At 42.2% G+C, this 23,620-nt stretch overlaps 2 protein-coding genes and 1 non-coding gene across 3 annotated transcripts in view; 2 read left to right on the top strand and 1 right to left on the bottom strand.

The window, feature by feature from the left end:
• CTNNA1 (catenin alpha 1) overlaps positions 1-6,274 on the bottom strand; it is a 310,525-nt gene extending 304,251 nt beyond the window's left edge. Inside the window, exon 1 of the mRNA XM_021701882.1 lies at positions 6,226-6,274. The gene's annotated coding sequence lies outside the window, so the exon portion shown is untranslated. The remainder of the gene's footprint in view (positions 1-6,225) is intronic.
• A 352-nt stretch (positions 6,275-6,626) lies between these two features.
• Positions 6,627-22,144, top strand: HSPA9 (heat shock protein family A (Hsp70) member 9). Its single transcript, XM_021701760.2, has 17 exons — positions 6,627-6,853; positions 8,167-8,225; positions 8,465-8,552; positions 9,514-9,695; positions 10,873-10,997; positions 11,567-11,640; positions 11,723-11,829; positions 12,291-12,453; positions 12,938-13,030; positions 16,040-16,249; positions 17,770-17,997; positions 18,874-18,978; positions 19,816-19,933; positions 20,363-20,457; positions 20,782-20,874; positions 21,576-21,716; positions 22,038-22,144. Exons 1-17 carry the CDS (start codon positions 6,773-6,775, stop codon positions 22,113-22,115), a joined length of 2,040 nt encoding a protein of 679 aa, XP_021557435.1. The 5' UTR covers positions 6,627-6,772; the 3' UTR covers positions 22,116-22,144.
• LOC123325424 lies at positions 16,649-16,723 on the top strand. Its single transcript, XR_006540428.1, has one exon. It is a non-coding gene; the product is annotated as a small nucleolar RNA SNORD63 (small nucleolar RNA).
• Positions 22,145-23,620: the final 1,476 nt, after the last annotated feature.

The following is a 23,620-nucleotide window of genomic DNA, read 5'->3' as shown; positions in this document are numbered from 1 at the left end:
AGAAGTACCCCGTCCCTCTCTCCTCTGCAGAGATCTCTCAACAGTGTTCCACCCTTCCTGGCCTCTGAGAGTAGAGAACACCAGCACTCAAATCCCTGAGGCAACAGAAGCAAGCTGAAAACGTGAAGAGTCTCCAAGAAGGGGTAAGAAAATTACTTGGAAAAAAGGAATGTGGGGAACCCATTTCCAACTTTAATAGTTTTGGGGGTTTTTTTAAAGATTTTATTTATTTATTTGACAGAGAGAGACCAGCGAGAGAGGGAACACAAGCAGGGGGAGTGGGAGAGGGAGAAGCAGGCTTCCCGCGGAGCAGGGAGCCCGATGTGGGGCTCGATCCCAGGACCCTGGGACCATGACCTGAGCCAAAGGCAGATGCCTGAGCACTAAGCCACCCAGGTGCCCCCAACTTTAATAGTTATTAAGCTACTTCATTGTTGAACTGTGTCTGGGATTTGTCCAGTTCTAACTTTGGATTTGTCCAGGTCTAATACCACCTTATGTCTGTTCGTCCCAATGCAGTTGTTCTAACTCATGGAAATGATGCTCTTCACACAAAATGGTGCCCTAGGGTAAGAGACCAGTATCAAAGAACCACAAATATATCAATTAAAGTAAAGCCTCTTTGGCCACTGGGAGTGTATCCAAGAGCAGAGGAGATGCACACCGAACAACTACATTTGAGCTCAGAGACTCAGTTAATACTCTTCATTAAGCTGCCTGTAGATGCTTGACTACTCAAATCCAGGTGCCGTTCTCCAAGAGCTTGAGGCACTGGTGTTCTGGTGGCTGCCTGTAATCCTGAAAGCCACCTCCCAAACTCAAGCCAGGGAGTCATGCTATAAATGGACCAAGAGAGAAGTGGGCAAGCACCATACACACAAACACACATACACAACAGCCCAGGGCAGAGCCAACTTCCTTCTAGGAAGCCACACAAAGATGCAGAGAGCGTATGCCCACAGCAGCAGCATCCACAGCCTCTGAGAGTTAGCTTTGCACTTTGCCAGGCTCAGAAACAGTTCATAGCAGCTACCATGTTCACAGATTCCCCTTTCCCCTAAAGAAAGGTCACAGGGCTCCTCCCAGGTAAACCAGCTTGTTTCACATCATGTCCCACACACATCCACCACCCCCACCCCACCTCAACTGCTGATTAAATAAAAGAAAGAATTGGCACCTAAATCAAAGGTCTATGAACAGACCCAGTGACCCTTGAGACAATTGGGCACTTTTCCGTGCCTTTGCACAACAAAGGTACTCTCTACGAATGGTGTAGTTCAAGCCACGTGGAAAGGTAGCCAGGGTGGTGCAAGCAGCCCCAGGGATTCATTGGGGTACAGGAAGAAAAAATTCACATGTATTTATATTTTTTTTCTTTTCTACTTTTATTTTCTATTTGATATATGTTTAACATAATAGTATTATAGACGTGTACGTTTACAAAGACATAAGTATATACATAATGGAAGCGTGTGCTCAAATATATTTTTTAAAGAATTTATTTATTAATCTGACAGAGAGAGCACAAGCAGGGGGAGCAGCAGGGAGAGGAAGAGGAAGAAGCAGGCTCCCTGCTGAGCAGAACCCTGGGATCATGACCTGAGCCGAAGGGCAGACGCTTAGCTGACTGAGCCACCCAGTTGCCCCTCAAATATTTTTCTAATAGGAATGTGTGACACAAAAGTTTGGAGACCAGAGGACACCATGGTGCCTGGGGTGTGGTCCTTAAACCCCACCCTACCGCCATCAGAATCTCCTGTGGAACCTAAACACGCAGATTCCAGGAGCTACCTCAGACCTACAGGACCTGAATCTCTAGGAGTGGAATGCTTACAGCTTCCCAGTCTGATGCCTTCTGAAGTTTGGGAACTAGCACAATGGAAAAAGCAGGCATAAAGAAGCTGAGCTACGGAAAGGGCAGAATCAGTGCAGATGGGAACATCAGAAGCCCGTTTCTGAAGTGAAGACCAATAAATGTTTGCTATAGGTTAGGTCCTGCTGGGGCCTGACCAAAGGAGGACACCCTCCTTGTTCTTCCAGAACTCTGGCTCTATGGATATTCAAACAATGCCTATACTCCCCCCAACTAGGTTTCAGTGAAACCTTCATCACCTAAGGAAACCTGAGCACCTCGTCTCCTGATGGCTGGGGAGCAGGGGTAGGGAACCAATAGCCCCTCACATAGAGAGCCTGTAATCCAGGCAAAAGGAAAAAATAGTGTATGTAATTTCACTAATTATGTACTTCAAGGAATTGAGGATGAGATATGAGAATGTATGAGCCAGAGTTGTCTGCGAGCATTTGAAAAAGGGCCTGTACTGATTGAACATTTAATTTGAAATCATAGGGGTGACTGGGGGGAGAGGGACAGAGGGATAGAGAGAATCTTAAGCAGGTTCCATGCCCAGCACAGAGTCGGATCTCACAACCATGAGATCATGATATGAGCTAAAACCAAAAGCTAGATGTTTAACCGACTGAGCCACCCAGGTGCCCCTCATGTGGGTGATTTCTAAAAAGCATATCAAGTAAAAAGGGAGGCTATAGAGCCGAAGCTAAGATTGTCCCTGTGACTTCAGGCAACTCACTTATTCTTTCTGTTCTTCATCTATTAAATGAAAGGTTAGACTTTAAATGGTATCTTAAGGTCCTTTCTGTGTTTCTAGAACCCATGTTCAGATTCAACTTCTAGCTCAGGGTTCCTTCTACTATACCATGATAATTAAGAATAAATTAAAATTCTGGCCCTTTAAACTAGAAAATTCAGAAAAGGCTCCTATTTCCTTAAAAATTAACTATTAAATTGATCTTCATGAAGGGCAAATTTCTGCTTCTGTCGGCTCTTCCCCCCACCCCCACCCCAGATAGGGACTTCATACATTGGTCCTTCATCTATCCAAAAGCCAACTGTTTTCCAAAGCTGAATGAAAATCCAGAATGAGGTTGACTGATTTTTACCCTGTGCAATGAGACTTCAGTATCAATGGAATGTAAATGTCCTATCTAATGAAAGTACATCTGATTTTGATTTACTGCTGCCTTACTTTTCTTTCAGGGTCATCCTCTATTTCTCTCTTCTCTTTTTGGAAGGAGGGCAGGTTGGTAGGTTACCCAGGCATTCGAAATAAAATGAAACCTACGAATTGTCACCACCCGTGGGGACAGAGACATTACCTGACATAATACTTCCTACACTTCACTGGGGCAGGCTCTGTTGAATCAAACTTGAGTGGAGTGACAACATGTAATATACTCCAATATAGTGTAGCTAATGCCAACATGGAAAAGTGGGAACTGGCGCCTGAAATCTGCAGGTACATGAAAAATTCCAAGGAGAACAAAAGTGAACAAAAAATTCTAAGGAGAACAAAAGTGAACAAAAAATTCTAAGGAGAACAAAAGTGACAAAAGCATGCCACATTTTTATTTCATGAAGATGGAAGGTGTCACAGCAGGATATTCATCTTTGGGAAAAGTGAATAAAACATCATCTGAGTCACCAGTTTAAAGACACTTTGCTTTAAAATATAAACTTGCTTCTATGAGTTCTATTACAGATTGAACTTTATAGTTCAATCAATAAACTGCAAACTAAACATAAAAATTTCTTTAAGTATTCCTCTTTTATTCCACTGCTTAAAATAACTGCTGTTAATAATGAATTAGGCCAGTATTATAAAACTCAACTTCTCTATATACGTGGAGGTAAAAGATGAGACCCATTTTGGCAGCTGGGCCTACTGGTTCACAGCAAAGCTCCAAATTCTGGCTTTACCATTCAATTGTTATGTGAGCCATATAACACATCAGCCACTCTAAACCTCAGTTTCCCCATCTGCAAAATGGGAATATTGATAGTATTTTACTTGAAACCACTGTGGGAAGGGTGCATTACACAATGTATATAAAGCATTTAGGATAGTATGTGGCATTCAAGTAAACATTTAACAAGCATTAGTGATTACTATCTAATAACAATTCCTATTAATTGCTGGGAGTTAAATACTTAAAAATTGAAACTAGTCACAGACCTGTACCCCTGAAATAAATAATACATCATGTGTTAATTGAATTTAAATTTAAAAATACAAAAATAAATACAAATTGAAACTAGTTTCCAGTCTTCAAATATGCTAACATACCAATTAGAATATAATTTAAGATATAGTATGCACAGATATTGGATAGCTGCCTATTCTGTCTGGTAAACATTTACCCACATGTAAATTATGTACCGGCTCCTTTTCCTTTCCAGTGTGATACTGAGATGACAACAGAGAAATGAAATACAGTACTGTGCCGTATGGTGAAGAATCATACCACCTGGCTGTGGATCTAACTGTCCATTCTTATTCATTTGCACCCTATTTCTTTTTAGACTCAGGCTCATTTCTTCAAGCCTTCAGGCTGTAGGCCATGTTAATTTGCAAAGCAGCCAGAAACCTGTCCTTCACACTGGCAAATACAATACAGCCCCATTCTCAGGCTCCAGCTTTGAATTATCTGGAGCTCACCACATCCCCCTTGTGGTCATGGCGAGTATTTGCCAAGCTCTTGGGGAAAACAACCAGGAACCTCTATCATCCACAGAATAATGGTCTCAGACACCCTGTAGCTAACACGATTTGATTCCAGGTTTCTTTTGACTAATACTTTGTGGATTTCAGGTGTATACAACAAGGAAAAAAAAAACCCAACCTCTTAAGAGAACCAGTTGAGAAAAGAAGGAACTGAGGAGACTATAGGTACGCCAATTATTCCACTCCAACTCCTCCCTCCCTGTCATACACAACACATGGGCCTGCTTCCGAGGGGCCAGCACCCTAACCCACTTCGTGAGAAAAACCGACGGGTGAACGAGCTGGTCCGAGCAGCACTGGCTGGCCACCCACGGGCCCACTTCCTGGATGCCGACCCCGGCTTTGTGCACTCAGACGGTACCATAAGTCACCATGACATGTATGATTACCTGCATCTGAGCCGCCTGGGCTACACACCTTTCTGTCGGGCCCTGCACTCCCTGCTTCTGCGTCTGCTGGCCCAAGACCAGGGCCAGGGGGTCCCCCTGCCAGAGGCTGCACCCTAAGCATCCTCCTTCCCCGACATTAAATTCTCGTTCCTCAAAAAAAAAAAAAAAAGTAAAATTATCCATTTCTACTTTGCTTCAACGTTTAATACTATTTGCCGTTCCTCTCTGTGTTCTTTTCCATCAGTATGTTGTTTTAAAATATAAATCTCTACAAATAGGGGTCATTGGCCTGTAACTTTGATGGCCTCATTAAAGTCTACCTCTGAGGGAATTAAAAAACAAGAGAAACGAAAGAGTATTAAGCAAACTAGTAAGAATAATAACATAAGAGGTAAGACTTACTTAGGTAAGAGTGTGGGGTGACTTTTTTTTAGACTGTTTCACCTACAACCAATGTTATGTTTAACATTTCTGTTTATTTTCTTACTCCCACTTCCATCCCCCTCACAATGTAAACTCTTTAGTTACCTTCTTTCCCTCCCAAACTTCCCCCGACATTTCCTTCAGAATTCTTCACACAGTCGTGATCACTGAAGAGGGGAGCATCTCTTTCAAAACAGCACTTTAAGGACAAGTTGCTTCACCTTCAAAATCAAGCACAATCTCACTGTCATCTCATCAGTGAATTCACGCTTTGCTTTCACTATATTCCCAACACTTAAAATCGTGTCTGACACATGGTAGGCACTCCAGTACATATTTGTTTCATCAGCAAATTCTCTTTGAAAAACCGAAAGTGGTCACACAGCCTCCGCCCCCGGAAAGCGACACAAGGTTTGAGATGGGCCGGAGGAGCTTCAGTGAGGCCCAGCACAGCGGCGGCGGGGGTGGCTAAAAGCCTCAAGTATCTCTTTCTCTTGAGGGTCTGCACGATAATTAGCCTAACTCAACCCAACACACTGTATGAAGGAAAGACTGCTCTAGTAGTTATAACCCAGAGATCCCTGTGGTAAACAGCATGAATTAGTCTGAGGTCTGCACATCCAGGTGCAGTTCAAATTACCGCAAAAGGCAACCAAATGACGAACAACAGACAGAGCAGAGCAACAAACATTCTGAGCCAGGAATTTTCATTGAACAAAGGCCCAGAGTAAGATGGCGCCCTTCTCCAGAAATTGGAGCGAGGAAAACGTCAACGCTCGTGGGTGGTGCACGCGCTGGGGCGCGCCCCGGGCTACAACACGGGCCAAACTCACGTGAGCTGGGGCATCCAATGAGTGCTGTAGTTAGATTCCACCCCCGGTTTCCGCCGCTCCCTGCGCACATGCGCCTTAGGCGCGCAACAGGATGCCAGCTGCGCAGGCGCAGCAGGCCCCTCCTCTCACGCACCTGACGCAAGGACACTGTAATCGGTTCGTGATTTATCCGTGCGACCTTGAGTCTTTCCTGCCTCCGAGGACCGGGGCTGTCGTAAATGATGCCTTTATACCTCTCTTAGCCCCGTCTCCACTCACTGAGTTCAGTCTTGTTGCAGCCGGAACGAAAGGACACGCTTTTTCCGGCCATCATGCTGCGATGCCTATTAGCTATATGTCCTAACTCCGGGAGTGGCTGTCAGGTAGTCTCTGGTCAGGCAGCGCGGGCGGCGCCTCAGCGGAAGAGTGGTCCTCCAGGTCGCAGCAACTAACCCCCGCCCGCCACCCCACGTGGTTGGAGGTTTCCAGAAGCGCTACTACAGCCGCGCTGCGCAGCTCCTGGCCGCCGAGCGCGTTTGCCGCTTCGTAGTTCTACCATCTAACCGCCATGATAAGTGCTAGCCGAGCCGCGGCAGCTCGTCTTGTCGGCGCCGCAACGTCCCGGGGCCCCACAGCCGCCCGCCACAAGGTAAGGAACGGCTGGGTCTTCGAGGGGCTCACGGCCTTGACCTCGTGCGGCGGGCCTCGCCCTTCAGACACAGAATTCGCCGGCACAGATCAGGTTGGGAAGAGGATAACTAGCCTTCATTAATCAGAGCTGCCGTTGCAAGGCCTAACTCAGGGTTTTGCGTCCATGTCTCGGACTCTGCTGAGTCACACCTCTTAAGAGCGTATAGTTTTATTCTAGGAAGTAGCGGATAGTGGTCCTGATAATCTGTTCCGTGGCTGATGGCACGGTTTTGGCCTTGGGGGGCGAGGAACGCAGTTTTAGTTGGGAGGGAACCGCTATTGTAGGTTTCACTTAAATCTACAAGTCGTAGGGCGATTGTTCTCCTCTAAAATAGTGTGCGCGCGAAGACCTCGTTATTATGATGAAAAGAAAGAAGGAAAGTATCTTCGTAAAGTGAAAGCCAAGAACATTTGTCTGTAGTTCCCCAGGAATCTTTCGCGTAAGATTGTCCTTTCTTGTTATTTCAGAAAAAATAAGCAGATCAGAAAATGGCTATGGAGTTAGTTGCTCATTATCGTGTAAGACCGAACATGTCTTTGGAGAACAGGACCTGGTGTCCCTCTGCACTCAACATGGGGTTAAAAAGAAGGCTTGGAAGTATCCTGAGATTAGGTTTAATCCTGGTTTGAGGCCACTCCCAAAATTTTTTTTCTAAACTGACTGCCCAAGATTTCCATTCCTGGTTCCCTTAAGGTGTTAGCTTGGCTAGGTTGGGAATTGTCTCTGAACGATTTAGATTTGCAGCTGCGAGCACAGCCTAGTAAGGTTTAGATACCTGTACACTGCTGCTGAGTATGAAATTAAGAAGTGTCCAAGTAGTATTTTGTAAGGCAGTGATTCTCAACTGGGAACAATTTTGCCTCCCAAGGGGATATCTGGTAATGTCTGGAGATAATTTGTTACAATTTGGGGGGCCTACTGGCTTCTGACACTGGAGGCTGAGGATGCTGTTAAACATCCTACAATGCTCAGAACAGCCTGCCACAACAAAGATTTGGTTCAAAAATCAGTAGTGCTAAGGTTGAGAAACTCTGTCATGATGTAATCAAAGACACTTTTAAATGTTTTTTTTTTTTTCCATCTTCGAAAATTCGTATTCAATTAAATTTGTCTTCTATTTAAGTACCACGATACGTCTGATATATAGGACTTCCATCTTTTCAGTATACGGTTACCAGAATGAAAGTTCAGACTTTGTGTTCTTCAGAAGAATGCTGGGAACGAGCTCAAGTTTTCATGTTTGTTGATGCATTTTTTTTTTTTTTTTTTAGGATGGGTGGAATGGCCTTAGTCATGAGGCTTTTAGAATTGTTTCAAGACGGGACTATGCGTAAGTGTAACTTCGTACTTCGTTTCCTTTGAGAGAGAATAAATATTAAACCCTAGAGTGGTGGTCTCTAAACTTGTGATTAACTCTTCCATGAAGGAGAAAGGGACACATTCTTTTAATTTATAGGTTATTTAATGCACAACTACTTACGCATAAGTATTCTTATGTATTCCTGCAACGGTTCTGGAGACCACTATTAAGGTAACATTAACTATAGCATTATTTTAAATGTCTTTCAGCTCAGAAGCAATCAAGGGAGCAGTTGTTGGTATTGATTTGGGTACTACGAACTCCTGTGTGGCAGTTATGGAAGGTAAACAAGCAAAGGTGAGCATGTTTGGAAGCTCTGGATCATATAGTAGTAGTTAGTACCCAATCTGGAATTCTGTGCCCTTTGGCTTAGATAAAGGACTTTTTTTTTTTTTTTTTTTTTTTTTTAAGCACAAGCAGGGGGAGCAGCAGGCTCCTGCTGAGCAAGGAGCCCGATGCGGGACTTAACCCCAGGACCCTGGGATCATGACCTGAGCAGAAGGCAGACACTTAACCAACTGAGCCACCCAGGCGCCCCTAGAAGTAGACTTAATTTCCCATTCCGGTGGAAAGAGTACCTTGTTCCAGTATCTTAGTATGAAAGATCTGATTTATATTTATTTTTCCATTTTTTTGTTTTGTTTTTAGTTATAACTTGTTTCAAAGTGAAGGACTAAAAATACTTTAGGGGCGCCTGGGTGACTCAGTTGGTTAAGTGTCCAACTCTTGATTTCAGCTCAGGTCATGGTGTCAGGGTTGTGAGATCGAGCCCCACGTCGGTTCTGCCGTCAGCTGTGTGTGTGTGTGTATCTCTCTCTCAAATAAATAAAACCTTTTTTAAAAAGTAATAAAAAGGGCGCCTGGGTGGCTCAGTTGGTTAAGCGACCGCCTTCGGCTCAGGTCATGATCCTGGAGTCCCGGGATCAAGTCCCGCATCGGGCTCCCTGCTCAACAGGGAGTCTGCTTCTCCCTCTGACCCTCCTCCCTCTCATGCTCTCTGTCTCTCATTCTCTCTCTCGCAAATAAATAAATAAAATCTTTAAAAAAAAAAAAAAAGTAATAAAAATACTTGAAACGTGTACCTCCAATAGTAGTTACTATGTCAGCATTCACAGAGCAGAAAAGCATGCCCATTAGTACTGTTCTTGAGCATTTGTTTTGTGATAACGGCGGCTGTTTTGTGTCTTAAAATGATTGATAAAAAAGACTGGTGGTGGTGACTGGAACCTCATTCTCTGTTTTACTTTGGGAGTTTTAGGTGCTAGAGAATGCTGAAGGTGCCAGAACCACCCCTTCAGTTGTGGCCTTTACAGCAGATGGTGAGCGACTTGTTGGCATGCCGGCCAAGCGACAGGCTGTCACCAACCCAAACAACACATTCTATGCCACCAAGCGTCTCATTGGCCGGCGATATGATGACTCTGAAGTACAGAAAGATATGTGAGTAATAGGAAAAGCATAGTTACTTCCAGAGACCACGCAAAAGAATCTTTTCGGCAAGATTCTTACAGCATCTTACCTTAGTAATTTTATACGTTGTCCATGGGGGCATGTCCTGCCCCTACCGAAAGGGTATTTCCTTCAAAAAAACATTCTTCTGTCTTCACATAATAGGTCTTTGCTATGTCCTGACATGACGGGAAGATTTAGCTAGTCTTTTATGGACCATGTAAATTGGTGTTAAACTTACAAGGTAGATGGTGGCATAGGCCCCATCATGTGCTGATCAGCTAGGTTTTCAGAGTTTGTCCGTGTTAAAACATTATCGTACTTCATTCCTTTTTATGGCCAGATAACATTCATTGTATGGATATGCTGTTGACCCTTAAACAACATGGGATTGTGGTGCCGAGCCTCGCTTCATTCAGTTGAACATCTGTGTATAAATTTTGACTACCCAGAAATTTAGCTACTGATAGCCTACTGTTGACCAGAAACCTTACTGATGACATATGCAGTCAATTAACACCCATTTTGTATGTTATAAAGTACATTAGAGTAAAAACAAAAAAGTCATAAGGAACAGAAAATATCTTTGTAGCATTGTATTTACCCAAAAATATCTGCATATAAATGAACCAGTGCATTTAGAACTCATGTTTAGGGTCAACCATATACTACATTCTGTTTATTCATTTGTCAGTTAATGGGCATCTGGGGGCTGTTAAGAGTACAGCCATAGGGTGCCTGGCTAGCTCAGTCAAAACAACATACGACTCTTGATCTCTCAGGGTCTTGGGTTCAAACTCCGTGTTGGGTGTAGAGATTACTAAAATTAACTTGAAAGAAAGAATACTGCCATAAACACTTGTGTACAGGCTTTTATAAGGATCTATGTTTTCATTTCTCTCCGGTAATGGACTTGCTAGGTCATTGGTAACTTGCTAAGCATTGCTAAAGCAGGGGCATAAATCTTTTGTTCAGGAAGTAAAGAATGTTCAGGTTTCACCAGGATGTTTTTACATGTTAGTGATTGGTTTCTAAAGCTTTTCATTAAATGGATTCCTGAAGTTTTCATTTGTTGGCCACGTATCTCTTGGGATGGAGGATGGACATTCGTGGTGTATGGTAGGTTGCACGGGCACATTTTTTCAAACATAATTTTTGTGTGTTTCAGTAAAAATGTGCCCTTTAAAATTGTCCGTGCCTCTAATGGAGATGCCTGGGTTGAAGCTCATGGAAAACTCTATTCTCCAAGTCAGATTGGAGCATTCGTGTTGATGAAGATGAAAGAGACTGCAGGTGAGAAAGTTTTAGTTCCTATCTGGGAAAGTTTGAAAAACTGGATGGTTCCTCACTTACATACCCCGGTGTCCCTTGGATGAGTCTGTGGTGGGTCCTATACAGAAAACCTAGAAATGGCAAAACTCTTAACTCCTCACACATTCCCTACATAATGATTTATCTTCATACTTTTCCTAATGATGGTTTATCTTTTCCAATATAGAGGGGTGGTATTCTATACTGAAGCTGAAAGACTACATATTAATCTTTGGGCTCTGTTAAGCAAAACTTAAAACTTCCCATTTGGAGAAACTAGTGGCTGTTTTAAGTCTAAGAATAGGTCGTCATACCTGGTGCATCGTCACTATAATGTTAAACGTGAGACCTTGGGTTTTCAACCACTATCTTTAATTGGAGTGTTTTCTACAAGGTCTCTCTGTGTGTTAGGTCACATGCGAAGAAACTGATGAGTGTTGTCTGTGACTCTAAGAGGATGACACATGTTCTTAGCCTACGTGAGTAATTCTGTTAATTATTTCATCTGACAGAGTGGCATGATTATTTTTCATTCTTTAATTCTTTTCCAGAAAATTACTTGGGGCATACAGCAAAAAATGCTGTGATCACTGTTCCGGCTTATTTCAATGACTCTCAGAGACAGGTGAGTTCGGTTGGTGTTCTCATTCAGGAAATTAATGGTACTTGGGACACAGGGTGGAAAATGCTTTTTTCTTTTCTTTTAGGCCACTAAGGATGCTGGCCAGATATCTGGACTAAATGTGCTTCGGGTAATTAATGAACCCACAGCTGCTGCTCTGGCCTATGGTCTAGACAAATCAGAAGACAAAATGTAAGTTTGTGCAGTAAACTCCACCCAGATTTGTGAGACTCAGTTCATGGAACCATGAAAGTACTGGGCTGTGGTCTTTTTTTTTTTTTTTTTTTTTTACCTTGGTATGCATATTGGCAAGTATTTATTCAAAAGAGTGGTTGGGGGCATCTAGCTGGCCGAGTCGGTAGACCATGCAACTCTTGATCTCAGGATTGTGAGTTCAAGCCCAAGTTGGTCGTGGAGACTGCTTAAAAAAGAAAAAAGTGATTGAGTCCTGTCAATTTTGCTTTTAAAAACGTATTTCAACTCTGTATTTACAAGTATTAGGGCTATGTATTAACATACTTGCCACTTAGGCAGTAATCCAATTTCATTATTTATACTTCAGGGGAATCATAAGTTTATGTTGGTTTGGTTATTAAAATTTATACCTTTGCGGCAGGTGTTATTCTTTAAGGTCTTCTTTTCTTTCTTTCTAGCATTGCTGTATATGATTTAGGTGGTGGAACTTTTGATATTTCTATTCTGGAAATTCAGAAAGGTGTATTTGAGGTGAAGTCCACCAATGGAGATACGTTCTTAGGTGGTGAGGACTTTGACCAGGCCTTGCTACGACACATTGTGAAGGAGTTCAAGAGAGAGGTTGGTTACCAGTATAGTTAATATGTAGACATTGGGATGTTGAGAATGTCTTTGTTCAGATGGCTGTTTGCTTTATGATTTTTTGTCCTTAATAGAACATTGACTAGAACACTGAAATAATTGCATTTCAGTTCCACAGGTGGACTGAAATATTTTGGTTATCGTAGCTTCAGCTTGGGAATAAACAGATTAAAAAGGATATGATACTCTGTATAATATTGGCAAAGGAATTCTGGGAACTCCTGTTTTGAGTCAGAACCCAATAACTGGAAAGAACTGATTGGGTTCAGCCCTCTGACTTCAGGCACAGCTAGCTTTTACAGAATAAGGTTTCTTTTCCTTACAGATTTTTAAGGACAGTAAGTGATTCATGCTTGTTTATAAAGGTATGGATCTGTTTTATGTTGGTTAAACATCATCACTGTATCTTGAAATAGTGTTCATCACCTTGCTAATGTGGGTATTGTGTGTTTTCATTTTGTAGACGGGGGTTGATTTAACCAAAGACAACATGGCACTTCAGAGAGTTCGGGAAGCTGCTGAGAAGGCTAAGTGTGAACTCTCCTCATCTGTGCAGGTAGGATGTGGACAAATCCCAACAGCCTTGATGTTTTCAGCCTTAGTTTATTTGAATAGCATGCTCTAATTGGTGTGATATCCATCTAATCTTTTTATACTTTGCTGGTTGGGGTAAAAGTCTTTTCATGAACAAAGGAGCATTACTTTTTTAAGGATGAGCTGGAATTTGTTAACCACCCAAATAAGAGGTTCTACATACCAGAGCCAAAAAATAAGATCTGAATGACATTGAATACATTTTATTTGTCTTAATTTAAAGGTACTGATTTTAAGATCGAGACTAGTAACTAGCGTACAAAATTAGAATCACTAACCTAGAAATAGCCTCTAAGAACTGCTGCTCTCTTCACTTCAGACAGCCCTTCAGGTGAGTCTCATATTGTCTCATTTAATTATTTGGATCAGCGGTCCAGAAAGTGAGCATGAAACCTGGCTGAAGGCTGGGGTATATACACTTGTGTACATTTCTCTCTGTTAGCATCAGAGTTGCTTGGCACCTGTTGAAGTGCTCAGCCTGTGTTGTTCCAGTTCTTCTCGAGAAGTGAAGCTTCACTTTGCCTTAACCACAAAGAATAGAACTGTATAAAGCGTGTTAGGTCTGGGTCAGAGAGGCAACAAGATGGAAGGCCGGAGATCTGTCTCTGGGATCTCAGGTGGCAGCAGGAAAGCCAGAGCCTGTGACTACTTTAGTTGTTAATTTGATCGTACACAATGGGTTATCCAGTGTGGGAATACCTGGATTTCCGCCCCCCCCCCCCAGACCTGGATTTTAAAGTTTTTTAAAGTAGTTATGAGGAGTGACAAAGTTATATAGTCATCCATGATGATGGTGTTGCTTTGTCCCTGCTATTACAGAGTGGCAGAACTTTGCAACATATGATGGTTAGGATTAGAGTTGGAATACGTGACACTGCTTTGGAAGGTGAGGTTGGTTGTTTTTAGTGTGGTTCTTATTGATAGGCATTTGGATTGCTTTCTGGCATTTTGCTGGTAAAGGGTTGAGCATTCTTGCACATTAATGTTTGTGCATGTATAATTATAAATCTGTAGAATAGGGGCGCCTGGGTGGCTCAGTCGTTACGCATCTGCCTTCGGCTCAGGTCATGATCCCAGGGTCCTGGGATTGAGCCCCGCATCGGGATCCCTGCTCAGCGGGAAGCCTGCTTCTCCCTCTCCTAATCTCCCTGCTTGTGTTCCCTCTCTCACCATCTCTCTCTCTCTTTCTCTCACATAAATAAATAAAATCTTTAAAAAATAAATCTGTAGAATAAATTCCTTGAAACGTCACCTTCATGGGGTTTACAGTGTGGTTTAGAGTTTTTTGGTTTTTTTTTTTAAAGATTTATTTATTTTAGAGAGCACGTTGTGGAGGGGCAGAGGGAGAGAGAGAATCCCACCCAAGCAGATTCCCCGCTGAGCGCGAAGCCCAGTGCAGGGCTCCATTCCACGACTAAGATCATGAGCCGAAATCAAGAGTCGGATGCTCAACCAACTGAGCCACCCACGCACCCCGAAGAGATAGATATTAACTAGGACATCATATTAATAACTGTCAAGCCAGAAGTTTCGTGAGAGGTTAAGAGTGGCTCTGTAGACAGAATGCTGGGATTCAAGTCCTTTTTCATCACTTAATAGCTGTGTGGCCTTAATAAATTATTTAACATTTCTGTTTGTTGCTCTAAAATGAGGATAATAGTGCTTTCTCCCTTAGAGTTGTGAAGATTCCTAAATTGATACATGGTTAGAATATGTCTTAAATAGTATTCTAAAGTTATTGGGGTGCATGGGTGGCTCAGTTGGTTGTCTGCCTTTGCCTTAGGTCATGATAACCAGGGTCCTGGGATCGAGCCCCGCATCCGGCTCCCTGCTCAGCAGGGAGTCTGCTTCTCCCTTTCCCCCTGCTTGTGTGTGCAAATAAAATCTTTAAAAAAATAAAGTTGTTAATGTGGTAAAAGAGCAAAGTTAGATTTATAATTGTAAGAGAAAACTGATAAAGGTGTTTGACCTAACAAGGAGAGCTTCTGAAAGAGGAGTTGATCAGAGAAAGATAAAGGGTCCAGTAAATCCAAGGCTCTGGGGTGAAGATCTGAGAAAGGGCTGGTGTGTTTGAGAGCAGACATGCAGGGAAAGTGGAATATGAGAATAGAAGCATTAAAGATTTGGGATTTGGGTCTGTCCTGAAAAGTGTGAGTATAAACCAATGAAAACTTTTTATGAGTAATCTCTACACCCAACATGGGGCTCAAACTCATGACCCTGAGATCAAGAGACACATGTTGCCTCCTGAGCCAGCCAGGCACCCCGGTGAAAACTTAATTTAGGGGCAGTAATATGGTCAGATGGGGCTTATGAAAAGTGCTCTGTCAGAAGTGGAATAGAGATTTGTTAATGGGTTAGGAGGGGTCCTGTGGCAGAGGCAGCTTGAGTGGAAAGTGGGAGAACCTTGGGAAGCTATTGTGGACTTGGACTAGAGTGTGAGGTGCTGTGTTGAATTTGAGAGAGAAGGGACAAAACTTGGTCACAAACTGGTTTCAGAGCGTTGAGAGTCCTGGAGTTGTCCAAATTGTCATTAACTACTATAGCATAGAGAATTACATTAATACAGTGTCCATGTGAGGATTTTTATTTATTTAACAGAGAAAGTGAGAGAGCACAAGCAGGGAGAGCAGCAGAGGGAGAGGGAGAAGCAGGCTCTCAGCTGAGCAGGGATCCTGATGCGGGACTCGATCCCAGGACCCTGGGATCATGACCTGAGCCAAAGGCAGACACTTAACCGACTGAGCCACCTAGGCGTCTCTACATTCTTCATTGTTAATAACAAACACATTCTAAATTTTTTGCCTTTGGAAAGAGAACAGCTTGAATGGTCTTTGGTGGCTGTTCATTTAAAGTGGGTCTCACTTTCCCTGTAACTTTGGAAGTCTTCCTAATGGTGGGAGTATGGTCTTATTTTAATTGAAATAATAAAGAAACTTCACCACTATTGCTCTCCCTGCTTTCTTTGCAGACTGACATTAATTTGCCATATCTTACGATGGATGCTTCTGGACCCAAGCATTTGAATATGAAGCTGACCCGGGCTCAGTTTGAAGGGATTGTCACTGATCTAATCAGGAGAACCATCGCCCCATGCCAAAAAGCCATGCAAGATGCAGAGGTCAGCAAGAGTGACATCGGAGAAGTGATTCTTGTTGGTGGCATGACTAGGATGCCCAAGGTATGGATCCATTGAATCCTTGGCATGGGAAAGTAGAGAGGGCAAGCACATAATGTTCTCTCTGGACAAATGGTTTGTGTAGAGACATGAATATGTGGCGTTCCTGCCACAGTGACCTGAAAGGGGGATGAGTTTGTGCCCTCACTAGAATTCTTTTTTAGCCTCTTTTTTAAATTAAGAGGTATCAGGAAAAGGATTGGGAAGGGCAGAATGTCTTTGGGGCGGTAGCATGAAGGATCCTGTACTTAATTTTTGGGAGTATTTTTAGGAATGAAACTGTTTGAGATCAGAGATGGCTTAAAACCTTGGTACTGTCTAGCTCTAGAGGCAATTTTGGATAAGAATGTCTTTGCACCATGGTGTTTGGGGTTTCTAACTGCATCTCTTCAACAAAGATTTGTGCAGTGATGCATTTTATTTATCAACACATCATTCTGATAAGACAGGTGTGTGGAAAACTAATGACTGAGCACAGAACCTGTTGAAGATGCAATTCTTGTTGTATAGCTTGAATAGAATTTTCTTGGGCTTTAATAGTAATTTTTCCTTTGGGGTTTCTGGGCTTAGGAGAATATGCACAGATAAATGTGGAGAAAAAAGCAGCTTTGGACAAGGAAGAGATCTTTGGGCTAACAAATTATCCCAGATGCTATTTAAGTAGCACTTTTTCCTAGCATTATTAGTAAAATAAGCAGGAAGAACATGCCTCACATTAGCACCAGTGTTGAATTATTGAATTAAGTACTGCTGCTTTTAAGTTGGTTTTTAGTTGATCTGAAGGAGTTGGACTATATTTAAATCCTCGTGTCTTACATCCTCTGTTTCTTCTTTTTTTGGGTGGGGGGTGGTGGTGGTTTTTTAAGTAGACTCCATGCTCAGCATGGAGCCCAACATGGGGCTTGAACTCATGATCCTGAGCTCAAGACCTGTGCTGAGATCAAGAGTTAGGCGCTTAACCAACTGAGCCACCCGAACACCCCATGCACCCTCTACTGCTTTTTTTTTTTAAATAAGATTTTGTTTATTTGAGAGAGTGAGCATGTGAGCTGGGGGAGAAACAGAGGGAGAGGGACAAGCAGACTCTGTGTCAAGTGTAGAGCCCAATGCAGCTGATCCCAGAACCCCAAGGTCATGACCTGAGCCGAAACCAAGAGTCTGAGGAAATCAGGAGTTTGGCGCTCAACCAACTGTGCCATCCAAGCACCCCTTTATCCTCTATTTCCAGTTTAATGTGTTGTATGGGAAATCCAGTAACAAAACTTAGGCAGATTCTTCTCATATCTTAAAAGGGCTATGAATGATAAGTAAAGTGAGTATTACCCACTTGACACATTTAGGTCGTTAAGGAAAACTCAGATATGAAATAGTAATTTGAGTGAATATTCTTGGATCTGAAGCAGCTTGTCCTGAGATTTGCTGTGATTTTGGAACACACTTTTCCCTTCTTGGGTAGTTTCCCTTAGTAGATGGTGACAGGTTCTCTCTCCTTTTTTTTTTTTTTTTCTTTTTTGATGGTTCAGGTTCAGCAGACTGTACAGGATCTCTTTGGCCGAGCCCCAAGCAAAGCTGTAAATCCTGATGAGGCTGTGGCTATCGGAGCTGCCATTCAGGGAGGTGTGTTAGCTGGTGATGTCACAGATGTGCTGCTCCTGGATGTCACTCCCCTGTCTCTGGGTATTGAGACTCTGGGAGGTGTTTTTACCAAACTCATCAACAGAAACACCACTATTCCAACCAAGAAAAGCCAGGTAAGAATCACCTACTCCTCCGTTGTCACAGAGATACGACGATCTGTGAGGGACATGATTGCACCCCTTTTTGTGAGCTTTTCCTGGAAAACTTCACTTTTTGTCTTGGGAGTCTATACTAGTTGAATGTGTGTGCTAAGAACCTTGTGTTTTGTTCTCTCTTTTTGTTACTGTTCCTGAAAAAGTTCTCTTTACCTGTCACCCAGCAGTGATGATTGGCGGTAGGGTATCAGCAGTCTCCACGGGGTTAAAATAACTTCGCAAAAGAAGCCTCATCATTTGGGACTAAATTCCCTGTACTCTTCTGTTCTGAAAGACAGTAAAAAGAACCTGGCCAAGATTAGGAGAGTGTACTTGTTTTGTGGGTGAATGATGGGGTTCCTTAGATACCAAGCAGGGCTACTTCGACAGGGGCTCACTTAGTCTTAGATTAAGAATTACTTCCTGCCTTTCCCAATTTTGATGTTTTTCTGAACAACTGTTAATACCAAAGGGATATTGCTGTTTCTTCAGTGATGTATTGCCAACACATTGCTCTGAAGAGAACTATGGTGACTTCCCATGACATGTCTCTGACCTGTTTCTTCAGATGAGCATGTTTCAAGATCTGTTTTTTAGCTCTGTCTTTTGACACTGTATTTGCTAATGCTGCATCTTTGTATAGTGCATTTGTTTAGCTGAAACAATAGCTATTGTATACCCTTTGACTGCTAATCCTATTCTTGTCCCCTGCAAAGACATAAGCCTTTGTTCTGAACACCATGTGCGTTGGGATTCTGAAGTGTTGAGATGGGAATTTCTTTCTTTGACTTGCACTTTGTATAAAGGGAAGTAGCCTAATCAGACTGCCAACCCGGGGAGTTTCTTTCTCCCTAGGTGTTTTCTACAGCTGCTGATGGTCAGACTCAAGTGGAGATTAAAGTGTGTCAGGGTGAGAGAGAGATGGCTGGAGACAACAAACTTCTTGGACAGTTTACTTTGGTAGGTATCAGGAATTCTGGATATTGTACTTGTCATTCCTTTTAATATGCAGTTAGACTATATTTTAATACTTAATGATATTACCAAAAACTGCTAAAACACAGGGACCTAGTCTGTGTTACCTTAGTTCAGTGTACAAATTCTGCAGCTGGATACCCATGGCTTCAATTTTTACCTGAAAGTCTTGCTTGTTTCTGATGCCTTAGGAATTTCATTAAGAAACTGATAAATACAAGAGCCAGGAAAATATTCATAACAATGTTAAGAATGTTAAGAAAAATTCCCAATTACTATTTAAGACCTTTGATATTGGCTCCTACTCAGCATTGTTTATTGGTTCTTGGTGAGATGAACAGTGATGGAGACTTTTCCTCTCATTCACTGGGTCCTCAGGTACATAAAGCCATTATGGTTACTTGCTGTAGTGAACCTTTACTGGCATGAGCCCTTTTTATTTCAGGTAGCAATGAAATTACTACCCTTACTATAAACTTGTGATTTGTGTTTTTTTACATTTTAATTGTTTGGTTTTTTTTAAAGATTTTATTTATTTGACAGAGCGAGATAGAGCAGGAACACAGGCAGGGGGAGTGGGAGAGGGAGAAGCAGGCTTCCTGCCGAGCAGGGAGCCCGATGTGGGACTCGATCCCAGGACCCTGGGATCATGACCTGAGCCGAAGGCAGACGCTTAACGACTGAGCCACCCAGGCGCCCCATTTTAATTGTTTTTTGTTCCTCCAAGGAACAAGTTACTTGTTCACCCAGAATACTGTAGAGGTTTGGAAATAGAACACTGGACCTCTTATGAGAGGAGCTTTAACTCTGTATTTATTTTAGATTGGAATTCCTCCAGCCCCTCGTGGAGTCCCTCAGATTGAAGTTACATTTGACATTGATGCCAATGGGATTGTACATGTTTCAGCCAAAGATAAGGGTACAGGACGTGAGCAGCAGAGTAAGTGCTCTTATTTATCAGACTTTAAGAGTGAGGCGAGGGACCTCAGTGAAGTTCCTCTGTTTGAGAAGTAGACCTTCTAGGTTACCCCCAGTCTTAGTGGAGGATGAGTTCTCTTTGTCCCTTTTCTCCTTGGTTGGCAGATTCACATTAACAGGTGTGGTGTTTATTACCCCAAATGGGCAAGCACTGGGCTTCTGGATTATTGAAGTTTTGGTAGACAGGCCAGTCAGTTGGTCTGTGTTATTTCAGACCCTTGGTTTCCTTCTTTTTACTATAGGACAACAGGGTATTTTTCTGTATATTACATATCAAAATTGGTTACTCTGAACAGGTGTATTCTTTTTCTTAATACCATAGAATAAGAAGCAGGTAATTTTATAACAGTAACAAAGAACAGTAACAAGATGCCTTTTTTTCTCACTGTAGTTGTGATCCAGTCTTCTGGTGGGTTAAGCAAAGATGATATTGAAAATATGGTTAAAAATGCAGAAAAGTATGCTGAAGAAGACCGGAGAAAGAAGGTAACTACTTTCTGCCTCTTGCATCTGGGAGGTGATGGGAGTTTGGACATGTATCATTGACACATGAATCCGTCCTTCCTCTCTCTTTGCTCATAACTTTTGTGTGGAATGCCTTTCTTATTTTCAGTCTTTCCGTATCAGAATTCTTACATGCTCCAATCCAGCTGAAATCCCTTATAGACCTCCTAGACTATTTGAGACCACAGTAATTTGTTTCAACTTTGTAACTATATGCATCACTTAGCATGTTGTCTAGCTCCATGGGGACATTCAGCCAACTGGTTGATTGGGAAGTCTTCATACTAAATTTCTAATTTCTTTTAGGAACGAGTTGAAGCTGTTAATATGGCTGAAGGAATCATTCATGACACAGAAACAAAAATGGAAGAATTTAAGGACCAATTGCCTGCTGATGAAGTGAGTGCTCTTTTAAAATAGTTAATGAAATTAGGCATTGTCACCAATGTCAATGAAGTGGGGTTTTTTTTTTTCTTTCTAAGATTTTATTTATTTATTTGAGAGCACAAGCAGTGGGGAAGATCAGAGGGAGAAGCAGACTCCCTGCTGAGCAGGGATTTTTCCCCCCCCCCGCCATGTGTGGCTGAATCCCAGGACCCTGGGACCATAACCTGAGCCAAAGGCAGATGCTTAACCGACTGAGCCACCCAAGTGCCCCTGAAGTTTTTTTTTTTTTTTTTTAAAGATTTTATTTATTTATTTGACAGAGACAGGGAGAGAGGGAACACAAGCAGAGGGAGTGAGAGAGGGAGAAGCAGGCCTCCCACAGAGCAGGGAGCCCAATGCGGGGCTCGATCCCAGGACTCTGGGACCATGACCTGAGCCGAAGGCAGACGCTTAACGACTGAGCCACCCAGGTGCCCCGCCCCTGAAGTTTTTCTTGATAGGAATTCAGTGGTATTTTTTGTTTCTCAAAGGCTTTTTATTTCCATTTTTCACACAAACTTTCATTTGGGGCCATTTTATAAATAAGGAAATAGAGATAAAATTTGATGAGTTCTGCCAGTGATAGGAATTTGTTTCTTAATGTTTCTGAGTATTACTGCTACACAAAATGAGGGATAAGAAACCCAGAAAAAGAGTTTGGTTTTGTTTTTAAGTGCAACAAGCTAAAAGAAGAGATTTCCAAAATGAGGGAACTTCTGGCTCGCAAAGACAGTGAAACAGGAGAAAACATAAGGCAGGCAGCATCTTCCCTTCAGCAAGCATCACTGAAGCTCTTCGAAATGGCATACAAAAAGGTACAAGGGCTGAAGGGCATGTTGCTCAATGAATTTACCCCTAACTTGATCTTAATGGAATTGTTGATTACTGCATCACTGATGGCACTCTACATGGCCATTTATAGAACTGGGGGTATTGGAGTTGGAAATACTCTTCCTGCCTTCTTGACTCCGCGTTGGGAGGGAGGGTGATAGCAGTCAAGGGAGGGATGCACAGAAGCCACCAATAGTGTACAAGGAGGGAGGGAGAGTGGAAAAGGCTGGATATGCCTCCTCAATAGTTTATCAAACTGTCAGCCTTAACATTAAATGAGTTGCTTTCAAATATTTTCTTAACAGATGGCATCTGAGCGAGAAGGCTCTGGAAGTTCTGGCACTGGGGAACAAAAGGAAGATCAAAAGGAGGAAAAACAGTAATAACAATAAACTTTGGAGTCGAAATATGATGCTTGGGAGTGAAGGGACTTCCTGAGCAAAAATGGGCAAACTTCAGTCTTTTACTGTGTTTTTGCAGTATTCTATATATAATTTCTTTAATATGTAAATTTAGTGACAGTTAGCTAATGATCATTTAATGAGAATTTCAACCATACAAAGTTCATAGTACTCTTGTCATTTTTCAGCTGCATGTAAAGGGCGGGGGGGGGGGGGGGAGATGATTTATTCATCATTATTAAAACAATGTTTTGTGCTTTAGTAGCCATATTTTCAAGAGCTGAAACCGTCTCTAAACATAATAATGAAGGTAGTCAGCCATAGACCTGGAATGAGATCATATGGGGATGGGATCCTATTCTAGTTAATTGAGAACTACTATACCAGCCTGTATGTATAAGGGATTCTTCAACTAAGGCCTTGCTGTGCCATGTTGGGAGGTAGGGCAGGAGTAGCTAGATCAATGGAAAAATAGCTGTTAGGTACAGCTTTAAAATAAGGTAATAGGGCTCCCTAACTTTCCTAAGGCATATTTTTCTAGCTATCTTCTGTCTTGTGTCGGGGCACTTGTGTCCTTTTTATTTTTTTTTTTTTTGATCCATTCTGGGTTTTTTTCTTTTTTAAATAAATACGAAAAGCATCTTGATCTCTTGTTTTGAGGAGTGAGGCTCTGAGATTTAGCTTCAGGAGTAGGATATGAATCATACTTCCCATTCCCTGACCTAAAGTTGTTAAGGTGGAATACATGATTTTCTAACACTGGCTCAAATATAAATTCAGGATTTTTAAGGGCTGGTATGATGAAAATATTACCAAGGACAGTCCATCAGGAATTGATTCTACATTTCTCCTGTTTAATCCTGAGTGAGTTGCCTTGTCCTATATCCTCTGATGTAATTCTAATTAAATGCTGAAACCTTCAGAAGCAGAAGGGTGAATATCTTTCCTATATTAAGTGTGAAGAATTATTTCCCAGAAGTTTTCCAATAGATTCCCCCCCCCCCCCCCCAAACCCCTTGCATGGATTACCGTCATATACCATGCCCAAAGGAATCTGTCAGGAACATGGGCTCAGACCCCATCAGTGTAATGCCTCCTTTATTTTGTGAGATCTAGAAATGAAATTGATGTATAATTAAGTCAATATATTGCTTTAATGTGAAGGAGATTGTTTACACAATAATTACATTCCTGGAAAATTAAATGTTCCTTAACACCCATGTAAACACTTCTGGAGATTCATATGAAAAATAAATTCTAGGCTCAAGTTTTCAGCTACATGAATACTTGAGAACCTTGTGGGATGTGCAGTAATTCTTGTGAAAGATTATTTTGTGGTACTTAGCATCTCTGGTCAGCCCTTGCCCACTGAATGCCTCAAGAGTCTCCTAATCATTGATAACCCCTCAAGGACTTCTAAAGCACCCCATTAAGAACTAGTAGCTTTTTATCAAAGTTGGCATCAAGTTAAAGAGCTGCTTGGAAAG

Source organism: Neomonachus schauinslandi, chromosome 7, assembly GCF_002201575.2.
Source record: "Neomonachus schauinslandi chromosome 7, ASM220157v2, whole genome shotgun sequence".
NCBI classification, from domain to species: Eukaryota; Metazoa; Chordata; class Mammalia; order Carnivora; family Phocidae; genus Neomonachus; species Neomonachus schauinslandi.
Note: the sequence above shows the minus strand (reverse complement) of the source record. Positions and strands in the feature narration are given on the sequence as shown.